Source organism: Nipponia nippon, unplaced genomic scaffold, assembly GCF_047370975.1.
Source record: "Nipponia nippon isolate SJK-2023a ecotype South Korea unplaced genomic scaffold, ASM4737097v1 scaffold_5, whole genome shotgun sequence".
Taxonomy (NCBI): domain Eukaryota; kingdom Metazoa; phylum Chordata; class Aves; order Pelecaniformes; family Threskiornithidae; genus Nipponia; species Nipponia nippon.
This window is the reverse complement of record NW_028262369.1, coordinates 3412704-3436049: the sequence shown is the minus strand read 5'-3', so window position 1 is coordinate 3436049 and position 23346 is coordinate 3412704. Positions and strand designations below refer to the sequence as shown.

The 23346-nt window shown below is 40.0% G+C and overlaps 1 protein-coding gene across 1 annotated transcript in view; it reads right to left on the bottom strand.

Moving 5' to 3' along the window:
• The window catches only part of APOLTP (apolipoprotein lipid transfer particle homolog), a 110585-nt gene that overhangs the window by 36179 nt on the left and 51060 nt on the right, over positions 1-23346 (bottom strand). The window contains exons 28-47 of the mRNA XM_087733037.1: positions 23092-23272; positions 20977-21188; positions 18921-19109; positions 17894-18033; positions 16329-16491; positions 16132-16218; positions 15482-15616; positions 14976-15095; positions 14037-14254; positions 12061-12254; positions 11056-11358; positions 10039-10268; positions 8268-8429; positions 7388-7465; positions 5710-6066; positions 4765-5121; positions 3462-3812; positions 1847-1978; positions 777-926; positions 182-298 (exon numbers count right to left, since the gene is read on the bottom strand). Of these exons, the coding sequence (XP_087589163.1) occupies positions 182-298; positions 777-926; positions 1847-1978; positions 3462-3812; positions 4765-5121; positions 5710-6066; positions 7388-7465; positions 8268-8429; positions 10039-10268; positions 11056-11358; positions 12061-12254; positions 14037-14254; positions 14976-15095; positions 15482-15616; positions 16132-16218; positions 16329-16491; positions 17894-18033; positions 18921-19109; positions 20977-21188; positions 23092-23272 (3876 nt within the window). The remainder of the gene's footprint in view (positions 1-181; positions 299-776; positions 927-1846; positions 1979-3461; positions 3813-4764; positions 5122-5709; positions 6067-7387; positions 7466-8267; positions 8430-10038; positions 10269-11055; positions 11359-12060; positions 12255-14036; positions 14255-14975; positions 15096-15481; positions 15617-16131; positions 16219-16328; positions 16492-17893; positions 18034-18920; positions 19110-20976; positions 21189-23091; positions 23273-23346) is intronic.

Sequence of the window (23346 nt, the reverse complement as noted above, 5' to 3'; positions counted from 1 at the left end):
ACTGAATGAGTAAAATTCTACGCTCCATACAGGTAGAAAAAAATTTCATCTAAATAGCAAACGCACAAAGTCACATCTACACCCTCTGTTCTTTGTCATCAGACTTCTACAGCTACTGCTTCCATCGTGGAGTGATTCCAGGCTGGATTCGTGTCTCTCCTGTCATTGTCTGGTGACTTACCTGCAACTCAATCCTGTCTTCTATTAGAAAAGTCTTCAGTGCCTCTATGTTATGAGTAAGTTTGTAGTTAAGAGACACAACGTCCAACTTCTGGACAAAGCTCAGTTCTTCTGTAATCTGTTCAGTCCAAATAAAATACAACAAAAGTTAACTGTGGCACAGCTCTGATATTGAGACTGCTCTGATTAATTGTTGATATTGTACTAATTGCACATTAAGAGTAAAATTATGAAAACGATGAAAATTTTATGGTGAAGAATTGTCTAATTTCTTTATAAGTTCCAACTTTGTACTGTAATAGGGAATATGCTGCACCAGGTGAAGATACTTGATAAGAAAGGTTTGATACAGTTTGCAAATGGGAGTCATGGACCATTGCTGATGTCAAATTTGTTGCTAGAAGGGATTGCACAGAAGGAGTGCCTGAAAGATACTGCCTTCATTTAAGGCCTATGAAACCAAGCCAGTCCCTGCAGAGTATTCCTAGCAGGGCCTCATGCACCGCTATTTCAAATGGAAAAAACAATATTTACCCAATCAATTAGCTCACTTTAACCTCTATTTGAGATCTTATTAATATGCAGGAGACACTTACTTGCTTGCTGTTCACACAGAAGTGAATAACTCTTTTATAGAAGTCGCTGCTTTTTTCTGATATCACATCAACTAACATCCTCATAGGAATGCCAATGTCAGCAGCTCCTTGAATATTATGGGTTAGCACCGCGTCCACCTCCTGTCTTTCCTGTTAACAGTTCACAGCATATATAGCGGAGCACGTGTAGAACCCAAAGCTTGCCACTATACGCAGCTCAAGACAGAAATGTAGCAAATATGTCTGTCCTACATTTGATACTAATTAAAACCAATTGCATTAAACTTAAAGAAGTTACGCTGGGAAAAAGAGTAAAAAAAAAAATCAAGCCTAACAGATAGTTTAAAAATATATATATATATATTTCAGCTAAGCGGGAAAAAGGTGTAAATGTTTCTCTCTGGTGGCAAAGAACCCCCCCTAGCTATCTGTTCCTCTACAGCACAGAAATACGCAGAAATTACCAGTTATGGCAAGAAAGTGAATGATCAAAAGGAAGAAGATACTTCTCTCTGTGTGTACTCTACTGTCCTGCACTGATGACAAGAGAAGCCAAACTTGTAATTGTCAACAGGAAAGCAAGAGATTCACAGCCTTTCTTGTGTTGTCGTCTTACTGAAGACACAAACAGCAGCCTCTCAATTAATCGCTGCCTATTGTTTTGCAGTGTAAATCACAGTGACCACTCTATAAATTGCAATCATCTTCCTGTGCATTGCTGTATACTTTCATGATGAATGAAGAGTGTTATATTGGAGTACCTGTTGTGTATCTGGAGTGAGATCAGCATTTGTGCGTTTGCATGTCTTACCATAGTTTTATTTATCAAAAAAAGAAAATGTATACACCCAACGAGCATAACAAGCAAATGATTCGGGAAGTGCCACAGCCTCTATCCTATTATCCCATACATCTGTTTTACTGCACATTACAGGTGCCAGATTTACAAAGATTTTATTTTTATCTGGGCATTTATTACTAAAGCTTGACTACTTGTTCCCAATAAAACAGTTTAGAGTACGTCACTCAGTACTTTGTACATGCAGTCTAGCAGTCTGCAGGATACTTACATCAGTGACTTTTAGTATAAAGAGTCCTTGTAATTTACTTTCATCAACAGTGATCAACGTCTGTGAATCTAGGTTCATTTTATCCATCAAAACATAGCCTGAAGCATCAATTTTTACTGGTGCTCCAAGATCCTGTACAAGAAAGAAAAAAAAAAAATCACCACTTTTACACTTACCCACAGATACGCTATACACCTGAAACTTTTTATTCCTAATAAGTAGCTCTAATAGCACCTAGCTGTACATCTAGTATGTCAGGCAGCATATCCATATTCATTTTCTATGCTTGGCATTGCTCCAGTGGCCCAAAGCATCCATAAATCCAGTGAAAGCAGACAGTATACACAGGTTTATTATGGCAGCTCTCTTTTTGGAAGAGGGCAGGTGAATCTCATCTTCATATATTCAGATTAACCCTGACTTGCATATTGAATGCACGGATCGTTCTGTGATAAAAATCTCTCTCAAACTTTCCGTACACTTCTCCTGCGCTTTCCGTTCCTGCCTATATAGCACTGACTGGGGGATCTGTGAGAGGCCAAGCACCACGATACCAGGATTTCCAAAAGCAATACAAATTTTCAGCATGAAAGTTCAGTCCTCCCTCAAAAGGAGCTCAGCACGTCATGCTAGCTAGCTGAGAGAGCTCACAGACCGGGCTTCGCCTCCTTTGCTTTGTATAGAAATGAGACCATGCTGCAAATAATGGCACATTCGTGTGATATGGAGTGATCCTCTTCCACAGAACTACAGTTTTCACTGTATTTTTCTACTGTCTAAATCTTCTCAACAAAGAAACTACTTCTTTTCTTATCCTACTCGTTGCTGTTCAGACTCAGAGCCTATAGTGAGATTCCCACCAAACCCAGAAGTTACATCTCATGAACGAAACAGGAGGTGTGATTTGGGGGTGCTGGGCCGGGCACTGCAAATGGTGAGGTTCGGCTCAGGGACAATCAGAAGGCCAGCGCTTGCCAGAACTACTGCAGAGAAATGGCTCAACCCAGCAGTCCAAACCAGCTTGTTCAAAATGTCGCTGTTTTTCAACTAATTCCCCAAAATATTTCTCAACTGAGGCCTTACAGGAAATGGTAACTGCAGTTTAATGCTGCCTTTTTCACTCGGTGTGTTCTCCACAATCGTTTTCATACATTACCTACCAGTTTGTTAGGAATTTCAACTTTCTGTAAAGCTGAGTGAAGATTTTCTGACTTGAAGATTATCTATTTACTTTATATAAACTATTTCAGAGTTTGGTTGTCAAACAGCTGAGAAACTGTAATTGCTGATAAAGCCAAAAACAACTTTGAATACTCATTATTTCTGAAGATTAAAATTCTGCAGATTTCTCAACCATGCTTTTAAAAAATACATCAGAGCTAGTACAAGCAAGTCCATTAACTGTAGGTACTGATTCATAGCAAATTTGGCTTACACCATATAAAAACACAGCAAATGACTGGCTCCAAAAGTAAGATGTAACATTAAAAGAAGAGAATATTTTTCTTGTTTCTCTGCTACCACTGAAATCATTACACTATTTTCTTTTTACTTTAGTAGGTGCAAAGATCCTGCTTTAGATTCAAGAGTAAGGCACAAAAATTCCTTCCAATACCTGAATTGTCTGGCATTTGTTTTCTATAAACATTTTCCACTGAAGCTTCTTTTCTGGGTCGAAGTCCCCGTTCATTTGAAGCTCACAAGCACCCGATTTCATTCCTATTCCAATATGATATTTTAACTGTTTTCGTGCAGTGATGGACAGCTTATTTTCCCTTGGGATTTCCTTCAGTTGAGGGAGGTCATGCCTGAATTGAATTTCCAGTGTAATCTTTGGCTTGCACTCTGCTCTCACTTCAAGACGGGCAGTCTTGCCTTCTGCTTCAAGGACACAGAGAAGTTCTGCCTGGCACTTGTCTTTCTGAATAGATCCTGTGAGCTGTGACTGAGTGGGAATACTGAGATCCTATCAAGATACAAAAAAAAAACCAAACCAAAAACCAAAACAAAAAACCCTTTGGATTATACATGCACGTTAAGACAAGTCAGTATTGAGTATTTTTTCTTCTCCTTTTAGCACACAAGAAAGGAGATTTTATGCTACAATACCTACAATCTCTGCGCTGCCATTTTTCTCCCTCCCAGCAGTAAGATGGCAGTTTTGCCTGTATAAGGTCAGAGAAGATTTTAGGACTGCCCTTCAGAATTTATAACTTCTGTATCTCTATGAAGTTTGAGATTTACAAATATACAAAGTGCCTATTTCTTCAGAGCGGCAAAGTTTACTGAACATCCTCTGCTTCATTCAGACCAAACCAATCTCAATTTTCAAACAAACTAACCCACAAATAATAACAGGCCTAACAGACACTCTTGCATCTGGTGTTATAAGTTTGGGGTTTTTTAATACTCTCACTATGGATGACACACACTTTGCTGTCATTTTTGTTTTTACACTGCTGCTTTGTAGTTGAAGAAGCTAAAAGTGAGGAGTTAAAAGCAAAACATAAATGCCTATGAACATCTGGAAATAACCCCTAAATTTGCAGTAGTCATTCATTCTAATGTAGTCCGTGAGGCTAGATGGAAAGATCAAGGACGTTTCACAACTGCTACTTTGCTAAAGAAGGCAGACCAGAGAACGTATTTTTTGACAAAGCATTCAGACAACAACTGCTGCTCAGCCTTAGAGGGCAGTCTCGCTCTGCAAAGGCAACAGGCAGCAAAGACTGAGCTAATGTCAGTCTACAGAGAACACCTACGAACAGGATACATTACACACTTTCTTTGCCTAATGCTGGAAGACAGGCCTGTCTTTAGAGTGGCTTTCTAACACTCAAACATTGTTATTTTAGCTAAAAGCCTATAGGGCCCTGAATTTGATCCCAAATCTCTCTTTAAAAGCCTCCAAGAGCTACCTGCAGAAGCTGACATTCTGTTTCTGTTTCCAGCGTCCATTCAGCTTTATTCTGAATACAGAGATCTCCTCTAGCCTTAAGTTTGCATTTGCCAGCTTGCAGCAACAAAATGCCCTCAGTGGTGGAGTCTGTGGCTGCAGATAACAGGACAGAGTTTTCAAAAGGCAGCCCAAGCTCGCTCAGCCAGGGAACTGAGTGCCTGAGCATCCCTTGGAGCGTATATTCGGGTTCGCAGGAAGCGTCTATCTGCACATCGACTGTTCTGCTGTCGCACTGGAGGTTCATTAACAAGCCAATGCTGCAGATGTTCTGTTGAAATGAGCCCCCAAAGGCTACAGCATGAGGCAATCCCATCCTCTGCAACAGAAAAGATTATACTATTTCAAGCACATAAGGTAAAGCAACTGTCTTCCTAATTTGTTTCTGATTAATGAGAAAACATTTCTTCTTTCTGAACCAATATGCTTTTGGAAAGGACCACACAAGACTGCTTGTTTCACGGAGAAACCAGAAATTTCCCTGTGAAACAAGAGAAAAAGACCCAAAAATAAGTGGTAAGGGGAAAAAAGAAAATTCTGCAACAACTTTTTCATAAGTACTGTAGAAGAAAAAGTTCGTAACCCCAAAGAAAACCTCCAAAATTTCAAACAGAAAGGACATGCTTTTCATTAGATTCTAGGACAAAAGTTTATTTTAATTAAAAAGTTATTATTAAGCAACTATTTTATGGCAACAGCAGTAGCATCTACCATTGTATTACTCCAAATTCTCATCTTGAAATACACTCCCTCTGCAAGTGCTCTGACTTAGTGCTCTGCCAGCACAACTTCAGTGACCAAAACTGCCCTTTCCGTAAATAATAGTGTCAGGAGACAGTTCTCTGTAACTCATAATGGCCTGAAATACACAGGCTATAATGCCACACAGAAAACAATCCAGGCTTACCTCTAGACTGACGCACTTGTTTCTAAAAGTGAGTACCCATTCTGTATCTGTTTCATTGCTTGCCAGGCTCACCTCTCCATCAGCTTCTAACCTGCAAGGCCCAAGGACAATACCAAGCGTGCCCTTATACTTGTCCCTTCTCATGGCTGACACCTTCACTTGGTTCTCCCTGGCGATTCCCAGAGACTGAAGCAAAGGCAAAGAATGCTGGAAGTCGATTTCCAAATGAGGCTGGACGTTAGTGGTGGCGTGGAGTCGCAGGCAGGCAAACATGTCATGAAAAGAAACATGTCCAAAGAAGACGACAGTAAAGTTGCTGGTAAACATTGACCCATTCAGTGAAACTTTTGCTGGAGCCTGAAAAATTACAGGAAAAACTGTTGTCAAGTTTGTTTTCCTGACAGGCCATATACTGTTTTTAAACGCTCATGTTACTAAAAGAGAACTATTTCCCTACTACGCTGACACCATTTTGTATTTGTCCTACATATTTATAAATGCCTAAACAAATGGAGAGATGGCCTAAAACCTTTATTTTAGAGTTCCATAATAAAAATAACAGAAAAAAACCCAACTCCACAGCTCTGTTAAAACAGTTCCTAATACCAGAAAAATCAACTGCTATTGCTTTTACTATCATCACTTCTGGTTTTACTATAAGAGCTTTAGCAACACGAGAACATGTACAATTCCCCTCAGACCTCAGCAGGAGTGACCAGCGTTACGCAGATTGTACCCATGTTAAGTGAGGGGGGAACTGAAATGCATTTGTCTTTTTTGGGATTAGAACACACAAAGGAATCAGTGGCGCTGTGATTACTGTCTTTCTAGAGACAATCGTAATCTTCTGTAATGTCACGCCCAGGAAACGTTTTTCACACGTTCTTAAGAATACATCAGATTACAAAGTGTATCTTTCTCGAACAGCTCAAGAGCCACAGGGACTTTCACAAACAAATGGTTAGCTAGAAAGAGCAGAAAACAGAGTAAGAAGTAGTAAACCATGAAATTCTCAGCCTGTGCCTCCTATGCTCCCTTGTCCAGTTCGTACCAGATTGGCTGCTCAGTAACAGAACAAGACCATTTATACCAAGTTCAGTCTAACTGGCAGAAGACACGGTTTGGAGTTTTCAGCTAGAAACATGAATCTGACTCTTGCCTTTTGCCTGGCACACACCTCTTATCTCATGATAGTAAGTTTTTCTGCTAGGTGCAGGCTCTTGAACTGAGCTCTGAAGCTGCACGACTTGCTTGTTTGCTGTAGGACACAGCAATATCGCCTTTAAAATTGCACCTGTTGGGTCCATAAACATCCCTTACCTCTACTTTGTATTCTGCACTTGGTGCACAGCTGTGCATTAAAGATGTAAATCTGTATCACTTGAATGCAAGTTTGTGGACGATTCTGATTCAGAATAAGCAATCCACTGCATGACGGTGAAACTGAGTCCAACCTTCCCCACGGGCTTGTACAGGTTTTGATGGAGAAGTAATCTGATCTGTTTGAATCTGTGAATGTTAAGGGAGTCAAAACATCCAAAAGTGTGTGCAAAACTTCCAGCTAACTCAAATCCATTTCTGCATCTCTGACACCTTCCAGTACTTCCCTCAGTGTTTCCCTCAGTGGTAGTTAAGACAGTATGTTGTTGACAGCAGAGTTTATAAATGAAGCCAGTACCTCAAAATGATGAAATGTAATTGCTCCACTGCAACGGCCAAAAAGTTGTTTGTTGGCAGATTCTCCACTGCAGGCAACCTGTCGGCATTATCAACAAAGCACATTCAGAGCATGAAGAAAAGCAGGGAGGACTAAAATATAAAGGAGTGAGCTAAAAGGCTGCTTCCAGGAAAAAAAGCCTGAAGATTCTAAAATATAGCTTTAAGAGTAAAGGTTAGAGATCAGTTTCAAAAAGATAAACAGTTTAGTCTATCTGAGGCTAAGTCATGTCTCTAATCTTGCATTATCATGCCAAAATATTATCAGCATAGATAAAGACGGAAGAATATCTTCAAACAGTAGGAAACCGTTACTTGTTAGAACTGGTTTTGGTACTCTGGCTTTTGATTTCGACAGGAGACAGTGGTATTTCTTATGTTTGGCATAGAAAATACCGCTGTCACAAGTAAACATTCAGCATTTCAAATGCCATCGGCTGTGTCCCTCGTTGCAGAAAGTGAAGTCCTTGGTGAGTGCTGTCGGCTGTATGAAAACTAGTGCCGTTATTATTCACCCTGCTGTCAACGTCACTGCACCCACAGCCACGTCATCCACCTGCAAACCCTGCTCTAGCACGGTGGAAGAGCTGGGACTGCATGTTATGGTGCCTGGGCAAGCACCTCCTCCAGTTTCATGACATAAACGTGTTACCCACCACATCTTGAAAACCTGCTCTTTATGGCTAAGCAAACAATTTTTAGGCTTTCTGTACTGGCCTTGTTTGACAAAGATCTCTCTCCCTTCTGACCTGCTAGCTTGCTCTCAAGTGCTAAATTTAACAGTTGAGAATGCACAGCAGAAAGCTATGTCAAATATGCTATATAGCAGGCTTTCTGCTAACCTCCAGTACACGTGGAACAATGTCCATCAGTCCTCCCACATCATGGCGAAGTGAAAGAGAAACTCCCAGAGCACTGCCAGTGGTTTTCTTCTCTATTTCAATTTTGAGCTGTTCCATCTCCACTGTGGTTGTTATTCCTGCAGCAATCTTTTTGGTGAAATTCTATGCACAAAAGAAACCAAATCATGGAAAGAAGCAAACAACAACATCCCAGCAACAACTGGCAAGGGCAGAATCTGTTTCACCATGCTTAATCATCACAGCCTGTGTCACGGCAGCAGCACTGGTAAAATAAAAGTGCAAATTCATCAAAGTGGCTTCATTTCAAATAGAGATTTTCCCGTTATGCGAGACCTTCTGAATGCTGTGTACCAATAACTCTTTCTGGCTCCAAAACCCATTAAGAGCATTCAGTACCCTGGAGGATTTGAGTCCTAAGGCACACACGATTAAAGCAGTGAAACTACTAGTAAGCAGGGCAAGGGGAACTGTATGGAGTTCTTCCTCCGCACCCCTCTGTGTCTCCCTGTACCACAGTGGCTGAACCCACCACAAATTGTCCTGGTTTCAGCTGGGATAGCGTTGATTTTTCTTCCTAGTAGCTGGTACAGTGCTGTGTTTTGTATTTAGTATGAGAATAATGTTGATAACACGCTGATGTTTTAGTTGTTGCTAAGTAGTGCTTACACCAGTCAAGGACTTTTCAGCTTCCCATGCTCGACCCGGTGTACAAGGAGCTGGGAGGGGGCACAGCCAGGCCAGCTGACCCAGACTGGCCCAAGGGCTATTCCATACCATATGACGTCATGCCCAGTATAGAAACTGGGGAGAGTTGGCTGGGGGGCAGCGATCGCTGCTCGGGGATGGGCTGGGCATTGGTCGGCAGGTGGTGAGCCAATTGTATAGTGTATCACTTGCTTTGTATATTATTATTATATTGTAATTACTATTACTACTATTCTATTTCATTTTACTTCAATTATTAAACTGTTCTTATCTCAACCCACGAGTTTTCTGACTTTCACCCTTCCAATTCTCTCCCCCATCCCACTGGGGCGGGGGGAGTGAGCGAGCAGCTGTGTGGTGCTTAGTTGCTGGCTGGGGTTAAACCACAACAGTATGTTAGTGACTTGAGCCTTCCAGCATGTGTTAGGACAAGCTAAATATTTGAACCTTTCTTCTGTGGAAGGATAATTTGAGATGCAAAAGAGCTATATGTTGTTCACAGATCTATAGCAGAAATGCAGATAGAGAGAAGAGTGGCCAAGCAACGCTGTGCGGGGAAACATGATCTGTGACGCTTCTGTGGGTAGAGATTTCCAAATGGAAAGCCACACTAAGCACTATTCCGCTCTTTAGCGGACATCCAAAGGCTGACATCAGAACCCGTTAAATCTAGTGCCAGACACAATGCGGTACCTAGGCTCACTGACACTTACCTGATGGCTACATACATTAGGTAGGCCTGCCTGTCCACTGCCCATTTATAGGGGAAAAATAAAATCGGACAAGACTCCTGTTCCTATGCAGCAAAGAACTTCACTTAAATGAGAACTGAACGTAGCATCTCATTTAGTCGAGATTCAACCCCAAGACTTCAGACGACAGGTACACGGTATGACAAGAAGCCAGAAAACACCTTTCTTTCACAGAGTAATTTAGTACATCTCAGAAATGCGGGTGCTTTTGGAATAAAGTGCACAGGAATCACCTACAGTTATTAGAAATGGTTCTGCCAGAAATTAATAATCACAGGCAGAACTCTTCTTACCTCGTAATAGCCAGCAGCTTCCACAATAAAAGGGATCCCATGTTCCTTTATCTTTGAGATGTTGTGCTTTAAACTCACAGATAGCTGGGATTTAGGAGGCTCTGTGGACAGTCTTTGACCTCCAAACACAGCGGTAATCCTTTCACCGCCACTCTGGAGGGCTATAGTAACGGTGTGATTTCTTGTGCCATGGTCACACGTGGCAGTGAGAACGCCATCCAAGGGCAATCCTATTGACAGGGAAGGAAGCAAAATCAACACAGTTCTTCTGGGTTGTCACTGTAAAATACAGAAAAGACGCATTACAGATTAAGAGAAGCCTTCTATAGTTTTTCATAAGAAACAACAGACCTTTTTTTAAAGTGTGATCATCCAGTTAGCTGCACTTACTGACATTTACAGTAAGAAAGGACATCACCTACCATATGAAAATCATATTAAAAAAAGATTGTTAAATTAAAATGTGGCATGCACTTTGGAAGCCAAGGATTTTTCTTTTCTTCATAAAGGATATCTATCAGTGGGTATTGTGTCCAACTCCAGCAGTCAGCTGTTGGAAAGTTTCAAAGCAGATTTTTTCAGTCCAGAGGGACAAAGGCAATTTACCTATTCAAAATTATTGATAACTTCAGCTCATGAAAATCCTTGGGTTTGCTTAGGAAAAAACACTTGGCATATTTTAGTCTTCAGTGTGATTTGTTCAATGACTTTTAATGTTTCAATTCTGGCCCAAGTCAAAACAGGCATAAAAATATGCTTAGAGGAACTGATCAGCATGCAGGAATACAGATGTACAAATAATTTACTCTGAAGTAGTTCAAGGAGTTTCAAAACAGTTTTGTATCCATTTTATTGTATTTTCTCAACAACATTAAAAAGAATATTGCTAAGACCGGATCACATTTTGTTCTGGTGTAAGCAAGGGCAACTCATCCATTTCCACTGGTCTGCACTCATTTAGATAAATTCACCCTGACACCTTGTTACACCACACCATCAAGTCAATTTTCTTCATACCTGCATTTTTTAAAAAGCTGCTATTATGTGTGAAAGTCCCACTGACTCTGCTGTGCCCATGACTCATGACATTGGAAAAATCTACAGAAAGGGCTTTCTCATCCACCTGGAAGCTAGCTAGCCCCCTTTTCATCTCTTTACTCAGCTCCAGGTGTCCTTTCAGTTTTGCCTCCAGTGGGATTGCCTGACTGCCATTCTGAAACACAGCCAAAGTGATATTGTGTACAGTGGTATTCCCAAACACGTTTCTGTTCCTGAGATGGAGTCCATACAGTGTTTTGTTGATCATCACATTGATGTTACCTGTAACAGGCAGAAATGATTACCATGGAGAGAGCCCTTTGGGACAGAAATAACCAGGATTTGGTAAGCAACATATAAATTAACCATTAATTTAACACCAGGAAGTAAAAGAATGTCCATTTCTTATAATAGATACTTTAGCCTAATCCAGCGAGTGAATCAGTTTATTGTTGAGAGAGTTTCTCTACGACTAGAAGTGTCTGTGTTTAAAACAAAGTACATAATAGTATTTCTGGCAGCTGTTTCTTTTTACTCACCAAGCTGCTTGTGCCTTTAGGCCATGGACTACACTGCGCTGCCTTCTGAAGGCAAATTTACAGAGGGACTATGACCTATCACAAAAGCTACTTGTGTAACTCCAGGCTAAACAGTCCCCCTGGAGCTCTGCAGTGACTGCGCCACCCACAGAGCCATTCAGAAGCGTAAGGGCCTCAGGTCAGTCCCGTCCCCCGCCCCATTTCAGAAGACCTGCATAGGAAAGATGCCGCCCACCATTTCCTTCAATCAATGAAAACATAAAAATTATCAAACTATGTTAGCTCACTAAAAAGTAGTTTCAACCCAATGACCAATGGTTCATTTTGCATGCTAAATACTCTCTTCCACATTATATGCAGTTCAGTAAAGAATACATTAAAATTAAGAAAAATTATTCCTTGGATAGCTGCAGACTTGGCAGCAAAACACAAAGTAAAATAGTACCATCATGACTGTTGTTTTTGCACTTTAGTAACCCATTCAGAGAAAGATGATGAGGTATGGCCTTTAATTCAGCAAACGTGTGTTGGACTCTTCCATTTAGGGACAACAGAAAACCAACTTTCTGCTCCCTGGCTCCCATGAAATCCACGTGAAGCCTATTTTCATTAAGCTTCATTTCAGCAGATATCAAAAGTCTAAAAAGACAGAGATAAAAATTGCCAGTAAGATCTTATTATTATTATGCTTAAATTCATGATTGTCGAGACAACGCGCCTCTCACTCAAAGCAGGATCGACAAAGCAGGGTGCTCAGGACCACAGCGGTCAGGTTTTGAGTATCTCCACATACGGAGACTCCACAGACTTTCTGGGCACTTGTTCCAGTGTTGTGAATCAGTGAATCAGATGCCTTGCGTGTTATTCACCAGATGTTTATAAAACTACTCAGTAAAACTACTCAGTAAAGCCTCACAGACTGGCAGACTGATTTTTCTTCAAATTTCTTGGATGCTTTTGTTATGATCCCTAATAAAAGGAAAAGAGAGAGTTAGACAGAATTAGATAGAGTTGGAAACGAACTCCGCTCTGTCACAATACGAAATCTCTCTTCAGTGCTGATTTAAAAGCAGCATTGAGAGAGAATTCAGCTTAAACAATAATTTTAAATGCCACCATCATTTGAGTTTGGTGAATGAACCAACAAGTATTTCTTTGTATCTTAGCCTTGAGTTGAACAGTGCTGGAGGAACACAGGAGTTTTTCAGGGAAACCTGCTGGAGCAACAAGAAACTCAATTTTCAGTGTTTCAAGTATAAGACTGAGATAGAATTTTCACATTGCCTTCAACAAACTATCCATTGAAACATCTGACTTTCTACACTCAAGTATACTACACAAAATACCTAAAAGTGAGGCAATCATATTTTCATATTGTTACAGACATCCCTCCTAGAGACTGGAACCCTCTTGAAAGACTGATGACGAGTAAAACCTCAGTGAAAATCCACTTGATGGGAAGAATTGCACTACATAATTCAGGGACGTAAGATTCCTTTCATCAGTCAGTGACTGAAGTCTGTACAGACTACATCTTTTTATCAATTCCCCAGAAGTATTCAATCTTTTCATTTTCTCTCTTTTCTCCCCATAAAATAAATCCCAAATAAATTGTCATTCCAGAAATTTTAAGTGTTCTGTTTTACTTTCTGTGAAGTGAGCTGCAACGAATTGCTCTGTTACAGCCTACCCTGGTGTTTAAACAAATGAGCATACTATTGGAAGCCCAGAACTTCTGCAAGTAAGCTGCAGAAACATATGAAATATCTTGCTTGAATCTTTTATCTTATTTTTTCTTTTACTAGTAAATCTAATGAGCTTCAACTAAATTGTAATAACTTCTGATTTCTTTAACTCTGTCTCCTCATTCTCCTTATCCCATTCCAATCCCTAAACTGCTAAACCCCGGAATCTCTACAAAAACATCAATTCCATCACTGCCCAGTTTTATATTTGTGGAATTTGAAAAATCCAGGAATTTGAAACCTGGGAGGGCCAAATTTCTATTTCCCACCCCTTCCACCTCAGAGCTTTTCACAATGCTTAATAAAACTTCATAGAGACTGGGAATTGCCCTCTTCCACTGGCATAGCTTGTAAATATTAGTTTTTTACTCCTGAGAGGACAAACAATGGGGGGAAAAAACCCAACTGCTGATCTAAAAGCAATATAACAGTACCACCCGTTCATTCAAGTTATCTCTATGCAAAGTCCTAGGAAAGCAACTAGAACACAGTAACATAACTTATTATACCAACTTATGAAACAGAAAGACCAAGAGTATTTCAATAATGGGGATAATGCATGAAAAGCTATTTGCTCAGTGGCTTCTGCTGCAGCTATATGAAAGTAGTTACATTTAAATACATATCACGGAACACTCCTCAGCTCCTCTGTTAACCAAGATTCTGATTTCTCTACCTTGATGGAAACATTTTGCCCATCAGCTGGAACTGTATTGATTCTGGGCTTGTCAGGATTGTCTGATGGAGGAAAGCCCTCCATTCCACCACTCTGGCATTCTTCCTGTTTTCATTGTTCATATCAACCTCCAGCATCAGCATGTCCCTTCCATTGGAATGAAGGTAAAGAGAGCCATTGAAATTGCTCTCACCGTAAGCCTTTAGGGCTGCCTGGGCCTACACATAGAGAAAAAGAACAGGACTTTAGAACCATAGAATTTTGCCTGAGTCCGTTTTGTCTGTGAAGGTAACGGGTAAGTGATCTCCCTGTCTTTATCTCAACGCACAAGTTTTTTCATCTTATTTTCTCCTCCTGCCCTGTTGAAGAAGGGGATTGAAAGAGCAGCTGGGTGGGTGTCTGGCAGCCAGGCAAGGTCAGCCCACCACACAGGATAAAGTTAATCCTAGAGAAAGAACCTTTTGAATTGGTAGTAAAAGCTGCAGATGACACCTGATTTTGCATATAAGCCTGTCGCCATCCTAGAGCTTTCAACAAAAAATTATGAACTATGTTGAATTGTAGGTATAATTTAACTTGACTTTCAGAGTTTTCTGAATTTCAGCCAAAATACAAGCCACCTATTCCAACTGCACGTAGCCATCTAGTCAGAACAAACTCTAACCATAAAAAGTTAACTGCTTCCCTAACAATTTATGCCTCTCCACTACGCTCATTGAATTCCATATGAGTTGACCAACTTTGTAGCGTGCACATACATTTGTGTTCCCGTGCTTGAAAGTAGTTGCAAAGCAATTTATAGCGCAAAGTTAAACAGCTCCCATGTTGACATGTATTCCTAATGCATGTGACAAGCAAGAGACTCAACACAGGTCTCAGTGTATGGACTGCAAAAGCCACAAGTTCAAGCAACGAGACTGTAATAATCAGGGAACTGACCTGTGAAGACACATTCTTGTTGATGATGGCTTTTACACTTGCACCGTAGTCAAAGCGTTCCAGTTTAGTCTGCCTGGAAAACAGCTCCCCACTTAGGCCCATTGCTTGTGGAAATTCAAGCTATTTGACAAAGTAAAATGTAAACATAATAACTGCATTCCCATCAATTGCCTCATGTGATTTGATGTCTGGACTTGTAGCATGAAGCAGAGGATGCGTATAAGCAAAAGTGTGTATAAAATTTTACCAATTCTATGCAGAGACACTGAAAAATAAATCAAATGCAGTAAAAGAAGTATGAAAATGAAAGGTCAGTGTGTTTCTTGCAAGACATTATTGATACAGATTATGATTTGATCTGCTGAGATATCTAGGGTCTTCGTCAGGGCCAGGATTTTATCGAACTAGGAAGTTTACAAGTATAAAACAATTATAATTCTAAAGACAACACAGTAAACCAGCCAAGACATGAGAAATAAATTGCCATAAATGAAAACCACAAATACCTGGAATGAATGTGTCATATCCATGTGCAAAAGATGTCTAAAATCTGCCTCACTGGATTTGTCCTGATATGTCCCCAGAAAGCTGAGAACATCTTCCTTATTGACCTTCAAGGTAGTCTCAAGCTCATGCTTCACCTATGTGTTAAGAATGCAAATAAGCAAATTGCATCAGGTATTAACCCGGTATGTTATGAAAGATGAGAGAAGTCATCCCTACATATTACAAAAAATGAAAGAGTTGAGAGCTATTACATTGTGGGTCAGAATGAAAAATGAGCAAAGCAGGAAAAAAATAACTGCATTTAGTAAGAAAGATTAATAGACACACTTAGATAAGGATGAGAACCCTAAATCCATTCCTTCCCAGTACTTGTTTATTATTTAAAACATTAATGCATAATAATAATTTTAAAATATTAAGTATTATTATCATATATTACTACACAACATATTCTTATATATTATTATACAAAACATTGTATTAGGGAGCCACCAACTACATCATTGCCCTCTGAACTTTTTGCTTGCAGCATTTACATGGTGAGGAACTGAAGACCTATAGCAAGTTAGGTCTGAAAAGACAACAAACTGTAAATAAACAAGTAACGAATCTCTCCTTCTAACTGAAATTTAATGGGAAAATTACTCACATTTTGGTGACTTTGAGTTAAAATGCATATTTCAACATCTTTGGGGAACAACCTGTAGTTGTAAGGATGAGTTAAGCCAGCACAAATCTAAAAAAAGTTTGAGAGGAAAAGCAAGGAACATAAGATATATACAGTAAATCACTCATTTGCAGGCTTTTTTAGTATAACAGATTAAAGGAAATTCTTGTATAACTCACATAAGGGTTTTCGGGTTGGTAACCAAGTGTAAGAGTTTGAACTATTTCCTCCACCCCATTTATCAAAACTTTTGTTTCCAAGAAATAGTGCTTTTGCTTTTTGTCCACAGTAAATGTCTCCTGCAGAAGGAAGCTCTGCAGAATGGGCAGTTTAAAAGGATGCCTGGAACAAAACAAGGAACAAGCAGAGTGTAAAAGATCTTAATAGACAACCACAAAAAGAAATCATGTAGAGTTCAGCTTGAACTTCAAAAATTGTCAATTGCAGATGCCATCAGGGTGTCAGGTACAGCAGCAAAACACATAGGACCAGGACCTCTAAAAAATTACTAGAGCATAATTACAACTTCATACAAACTACACACATTTACCAGAATTTCTGATAAACAGTTTCCCTCCTGGGTTCAGGAAAGGCTTGGAAGAGCATGGGAGAGGGTGACGCTCTAAAATTCTGACATGCATAACCAGTACATACGTTTTATACACCTGCATGGCCAAGACTTCATTTCAAATATGGGCAGTGTAAAAAAAACTTATGGCAGCTTTGAAAATCACCCCTATCGACCACATTTCGTGCTTTCTGCAGAAACAATACCTGCATGCCAGGAATCCTATGCAACAGATGTTGAGCCAATACATAGTTCTCAGAATAGTTTACTACTTCAGTGTAATGTTTTATGTACTGTATTAAACATTTCTGCACATTTACTTAGTTGGATGTCTTGGGAAAACACATTGCCTTTTATAAGCAGACATTGGACTGCCTTTATGCATGTTAGGATATCTGGTACAGCAATTCGTTCTTCATTTACATATTTCTTCCATTACTGAAAAGGCATCTCGCAGTTTTTTAGCTATCTCCAAGACGCACAGGGGCTCCTAAGGGAGCCTGCGCACTCCTGTTGACTTTACTATGCCTTAAGAAAGCTGAGATGTCCCCAGAGATAATCCAGGCTTCTCAAGTCTGAGCATACATTCTTAACAAGGCCTTCAAGCTGGGTTTTGATAATGGGTAATGAAGAGAGAAATTTCAGAGACAGCCAATATCTAGAAGCAGCACACTCATGCTCATTGGGATGGAAACACGTTCCAAAATCTAAAGACGACCATTTGTTATGTGTTTTAAGAGGGATACCTTTGGCTTTAGAATTATTCCTAGGGACTAGAAAAAAGGCATCTGGAAGGCACAGAGGATCAGATCTGTATTTTGGAACTTCTCACCACTTCGAAGTTTGGACACACCATAAATCCTGCTGTTTTCATGAAAGGAGGCTATAAGTCCAATAGAGTTGCCAATAAGCACATTGCCACAGCACACGGGGCCTGTTGCCTTTGACAACTTTGTTCGCTATCATTTCAATAAAGAGGGCAAAAGCTAAATGGATGCAAATAACCAGCCCATGAAGTTGGTGTGCTTGAGCAAGTTCAGACAGCCAGAGGGGAGGAAGTGCAGGCTTTGTGCATGTGGCACTTCCACTTTGCAAACTTTTCCCAAGAGCATCGAGATGCACATTAAATTTAGGCCAAAACATTCTTCAGAGGTAGAAATAAGACGACTAGTGTACCTGAAATGGAGGGTTCCACGTTTTTGATAGAACAACTTCTCCTTCTTCAGCTCTTCTATCTGACCTTCAAACTGCAGCATGACAGGCAGACTTTTATAATCTCTCCATACAGTTTTCACAGAAAAGTTTGTCTTCTTAGGCTGCAGTCAAATCATGAGACCAGAAGAGGAAAGGGCAATTGCATGAGATTTACTGCATTCACATTCAGGAATGTCAATATAGAAACCACATTGCTCAACAGGCTGCAGCGAGGCTGTCATTTCACAGACCAACTCCTTGCTGCTTCAGTTTAAATCCTGATCGCCATTTACATAGGATTAAAAGTGACATTAGTAGAAAACCACTGACTTCAGCAGAAGACAAATGCCCTATAATGTATCCCTTGAGTGTAACCTATTTGCAATATGAGCAAGCTTTAGCTCTGGTACCAGTACATTTACATACAAAAACCAATTGGATTTTCAAAGCATGGAATGCTATGATGAGAAAAACACTTTTTGTTTTAAGTCGTCCTGCAAGGAACTGACCAAAGTATCACTTTGGAGGAGAAACTGCTGATTACCCTTCCTGTGCTGCAGACATCTAGCAAAGCAAAAATTATTTTAAGTTTGAAAGGGATGCATAAAAACCCAGGCTGTTGCTATGCTCACTAGCAGGCAAGATATTTTGATTCTCCAAGACAGTAGAATCTTCCACACCTGCCATATACCTGCACCAAAATGTAAGTAATCACATCTACAGCTCTCTTTCTAGCCATGTAGTCTCTCTTTGTCCTCTCCTCCCTGACTTTCTGTCTGTAGTTGGCCTCCCAAATAGGTGAGAAGTACTCAAAACCACACCACGCAAGTTTTTGTTTATTTTCTTTTTGAACTTAGTTTTACATTGCAGGTTGTCAAAACAGGCAGAAATAGAAGCAGCACCAGAAGTGTTTACGTTTCAACACTAGCAATAACAGCTCTCAGGAAGGTGGCAGACCTGAAAAACACAGTGCTGAGTCAAAGAAATTGCATGCGTGTTTCTTTCTTACCATTGGCAGATTCTGATAGCTGGCTGTGAAGTTAAATTCCTGTTTTGTACTCTTTATCTTAAAGCAGAGAAATTTGGCTTGTTCATTATTCTCCAAATGAATCTCAGTCTTCACAAGCCGATTCCACAGAGATATCATTTCACTATAGCTATGCAGAACATTCCTCCCAAGATGATTAAATGTGGACGCCTGAAAAACAGAGACAAACACATTAGCCTGGCTGAGTTAGGACAGACAGAATCCTATTGTGCCAGCAGCACAGCACAGAGGTGAAAAATACACATTTTCTTGGAGATGATCATTACAAGAACTATTAGAAATAGTACGGCAACTTTTCCATTATCAAAATACTCTGAATTGCCATAAAGATCTCAAAGTTTATTTTATCCCCTCTAAGCAAGGAAGACAGAAAGAGCTAAATAGTTGAAAACAGCTGATGAACGTTTTTTTCTCATTCATGAATGTTTCTCACAATCCTCCACACTGCGCCTGAACCAGCAGTGATCTAACAAGGGAAAGCTGCAGTTCAGAATAAAGGAATATCTTAAACATAAACCTAAATTAAAGATTTAGATAATTGCAGTGGATTTGAAAAGAAAGGCAAAAATTCCAGGCTCTCATCTCATTTATACAGAGGCAGATAAAAAGTTAAGCTTCTCCAAGACAAATCTACACTTTACATAGCAACAGAGGTTTTTCATAGTGCTTAATGCACAGCAGCTGTGATGAAATCGGTTTGAAATCTCTATTGCATAGCAGAGTCTAAAACAAATTAGGAGGAAGCTTAGAATCCATAGACTCAGGGCACACTGATTCCACCCCGTTGACAATCGCTTTATAGAAAATGAAAGAATTCCAAGAGAAACGACAGAAGGCTACACTTGAGAACCTGCTATTGAAGGGCCTCACACAGGTTTGTGGGAGACTGGAGTCACTCTCTGAGTCACAACAGAAGAAAGAACCTTTCATTTCTCAGGATTGTTCCCAACCACCGAACTATCCAGTCCTCTAGCCTGCAACAGGATTACTATTTCTCCTCCTGAATCTGTTCATATTGCAGAGTTACCCGAGATACTTACTCAATTACTGAGATACTTACTCAATTTGTAGAGATACAGTGGGTTAAAGAGTAGCAGCAAGAGCACCTCAGTGGCAAAGGTGTTCTTCTGCAAGATCAGAGCTCTGACATTAACGGAGCTCCAAATACGCATGGAGAATTTTTACAAACGGTGCCATATCAAGAGGCAGCAAGTGCCATGAACTACGTGACAGCCTCTTGAGCAGGATACTCTTCAGGAAGAGGTGGATTACAGTCTTCTCAGGCAGAGGATGCCTTTAAATCTAATGCCTCAAATTTAGGTGAATGGTGTAATCACTGCGCTCCTAATTTAGAAGTTTGGCTATTGCCTGTCCTACTTTTTAAAATGAAAGACACACTCAGCTGTTTCATATCACTAAGGAACACATTCTAAACATTTCTTACATGATGATCCAATTTTCCTATTTCCTGAAACTGTTAGCTCATGGTGGGGAGAGGGGGAAGTGGGGCGGAGCGGAGAACTTTAAAACAGTGATTATTAGTTGTACACTCCTAGTCAACGCTAGTAAAAATAGTATATAATATAAAAATAGTATATAATAACACTAGTAAAAATAGTTTCTAATATTAAAATAGTCATTATTATTTGCACACTCCTAGGCAGAACTCTGCCATCCTGTATTTGGGCTTTGTGCAGGGAGCGATGCACTCCCATTCCAAAGAGGGGCAGAGGTGGTGGCCCTAACATTTTTTCGAAGTTAACAAAGAGACCCTGGCTGTGCCGATTCGGCCACCCCAGAGGAAGAATAGCTCGTCATTCAAGCACAGAAAACAGATGAACATAGGCATTTCAAGATCCTCTCTTATAAGCTGGCACACAGTGCGTGAGTTTCTCAAACAAGCTACTTCAGATAGCATGCTGAACAAGTGTTATCTCAGGAGGACGGCCGTTCTGTTGGGTATCCATCACAAAGCTCTATCATCTTTGTCGTACGCTATAGGAAACGTGTTACTAACCTGCAGGTATGTGGTAGCTGGCGTGTAAATGTGAACTTTCCCTTCCTTTTCATTGCCTTGATCTTTATAGAATAGCTCCACTACGAGATTCTTAATGGAGAGAGCTTTTCCAGTTGTCAGCTCCACAGTCAATAAATAAGCAGAGTGCTGAGGCTGATGTAGTTTGTGAGCTGCATACAGATATAGCCATGGGGTGTCTAGATTTAATCCACCTGGAAGGAACATGTATTAAAGCTGGCAGAAAAGTGAGATTTCAAGCTACCTGGAGTCTAACTCCACAACAAAGCTGATAAGATGCTGGGGTTTTGGAATGAGGCTAAAATGCTACTATCAACCTATTCTCTTCCAATTGCCAAAATCTCTGGATGGTATATAATGAAATGAATGCCTTCACTAGCATTATATATATATATATATATAAATATATCACATATATATATAATGAAATGAATGCCTTCACTAGCATAACATACCTCATAGCATAACACAAAGGGAGGTTTGCTAATAAATGGAAATTTATGAAGTCCAGTACCTAAATGGCACCAGGAAAGGGTTCTACTGCATGATCTGCAACAAAATGTGAAATCTTTACCTGAACTGTAAGTCTGTAACGATTATTCACATAATTACAATAATGGCCTTAATCAAAGCTGTTCCGACATATGCCAACACAGAAATTCAACTCTGCAATACATACATTTTGAATAAGATTGGTAGGTTATTTTGGAAACTAGTTTATAGACAGCTCAGGATGTTTATATCTGACAAGCTGCTGAAATTTCACTAGTAGACTGTTGAAATTTTGCTGGTTATTTATCAAATTACACCATTCACTCGTGATACAGTTCAGTAACTCATGATTATTTTATGATAGACACTCACAAAGTAATCTCCAAATTTTTAAAACTTCAGAATTAACCTGGCCTTAGTTTGTTTCACCTTAACAAGCAGAAAAACATCCGTTAATACAGCCCACTGTATCAAGCCAGTTGTTTTGCATTTATAAGGATCCAAGTTTTTGCACATATGGTGTATGCTAGATTTGAAAAAAATAGATCTCAACAGCAAATCTGCATGGTGAGCTGATCATTGCCCTGATTTATACAGCTTCATCCACTGAAGTATAAATGATAGGGACATTCAATCCATCTTAAGCACTAAATGTCAGAAAACTGATTTTTGGCACACCACTGATAACCCTATTTGAGAAAGAACTCTGAAAATGTAAAATAGAGCTTATTATTATAAAGGCCTACTCTCTGCTGTACTTTATGAAGCACAAGGTCTAAGATAAATGTGATTTTTAAAAAATATCCATACATACACACAGTCTTTAATTTATAGCTTAAAATACACCATTAGAATTGTGCTCAGTGTCCCATTTTCTAATGTTCTTAAAACAAACTTGATCACTTTCTAGAGTAAAGAATTTTTTTAAAACATGCTCCACTTCTTGGGCAGTTATCTCAGTCAAAAGCTAACAGGACATTACTGATCTACATTAGGAGTATGGTCATCAGGCTGTTATCCCCCTCTGCACAGCACAGGAGAGGTTATGTCTGCAACACTGGATCTGGTTTTGGAGCACCAGATCAAGGTGAATGGTGAGAAACCAGAAAGGCTACAGCAGAAGGCTGCTATGATGATAAAGGGCCTAGACAACAAGACCTGTGGCAAGAAGAGAGGGAGCCAGGCTTGTTTGGTCTGGCAAAGGAATAGGGGAATCCAAGAGCTGCCTACAGCTAACTTGAAAGTAAGTGGCAAAGATGAGGAACACAAACCCTTCAAAAGAGGCAGACAATACAAGGGACAATGGCCACAAATTGCGCTTTGAGAGGCTAAGGAATTGCTGGAAGAAGCTAGCCAGCTAGGCTGTGGAAAGTTGGAGATTTCCAAAACTCAGCTAGGCAAAGCCACAGCAGATGTGATGTACTGTTAGGAACAGTCCTGATTCGAGCAGGAGGCTGGTCTAGATAACCGCCAGGGTCTGTCTCTTCCAACCAGTATTTCTATGATTCTGTGACACCCACGCAAAACTACATCACAAAATCCCAGCAGCAACTTTCAATGTCTGCTTTTCTAATCACAGACTGGAAATGGTTTGTGGTATTTCACCTTCCCACTTCTTCAGGCTATTTCTGGATGCATCTTTCCACTGCAGCCCAGCCACAAACGGCACGTGGTCATTATACTGCACCTCAAAGTTGGTGCTGCTCTGCAAATAAACCTGAGAGCTGTGCGAGTGCTGCAGCTGGGTTCTATAATTCACCTGTTTTTCCAAGACTTGCATGGTAAACTGGAAAACAAGAGAAGCAAATTTAAATAAAAAACAAGATCCCGTCTTCAGGGCTGTCTAAGTTAACACCACAC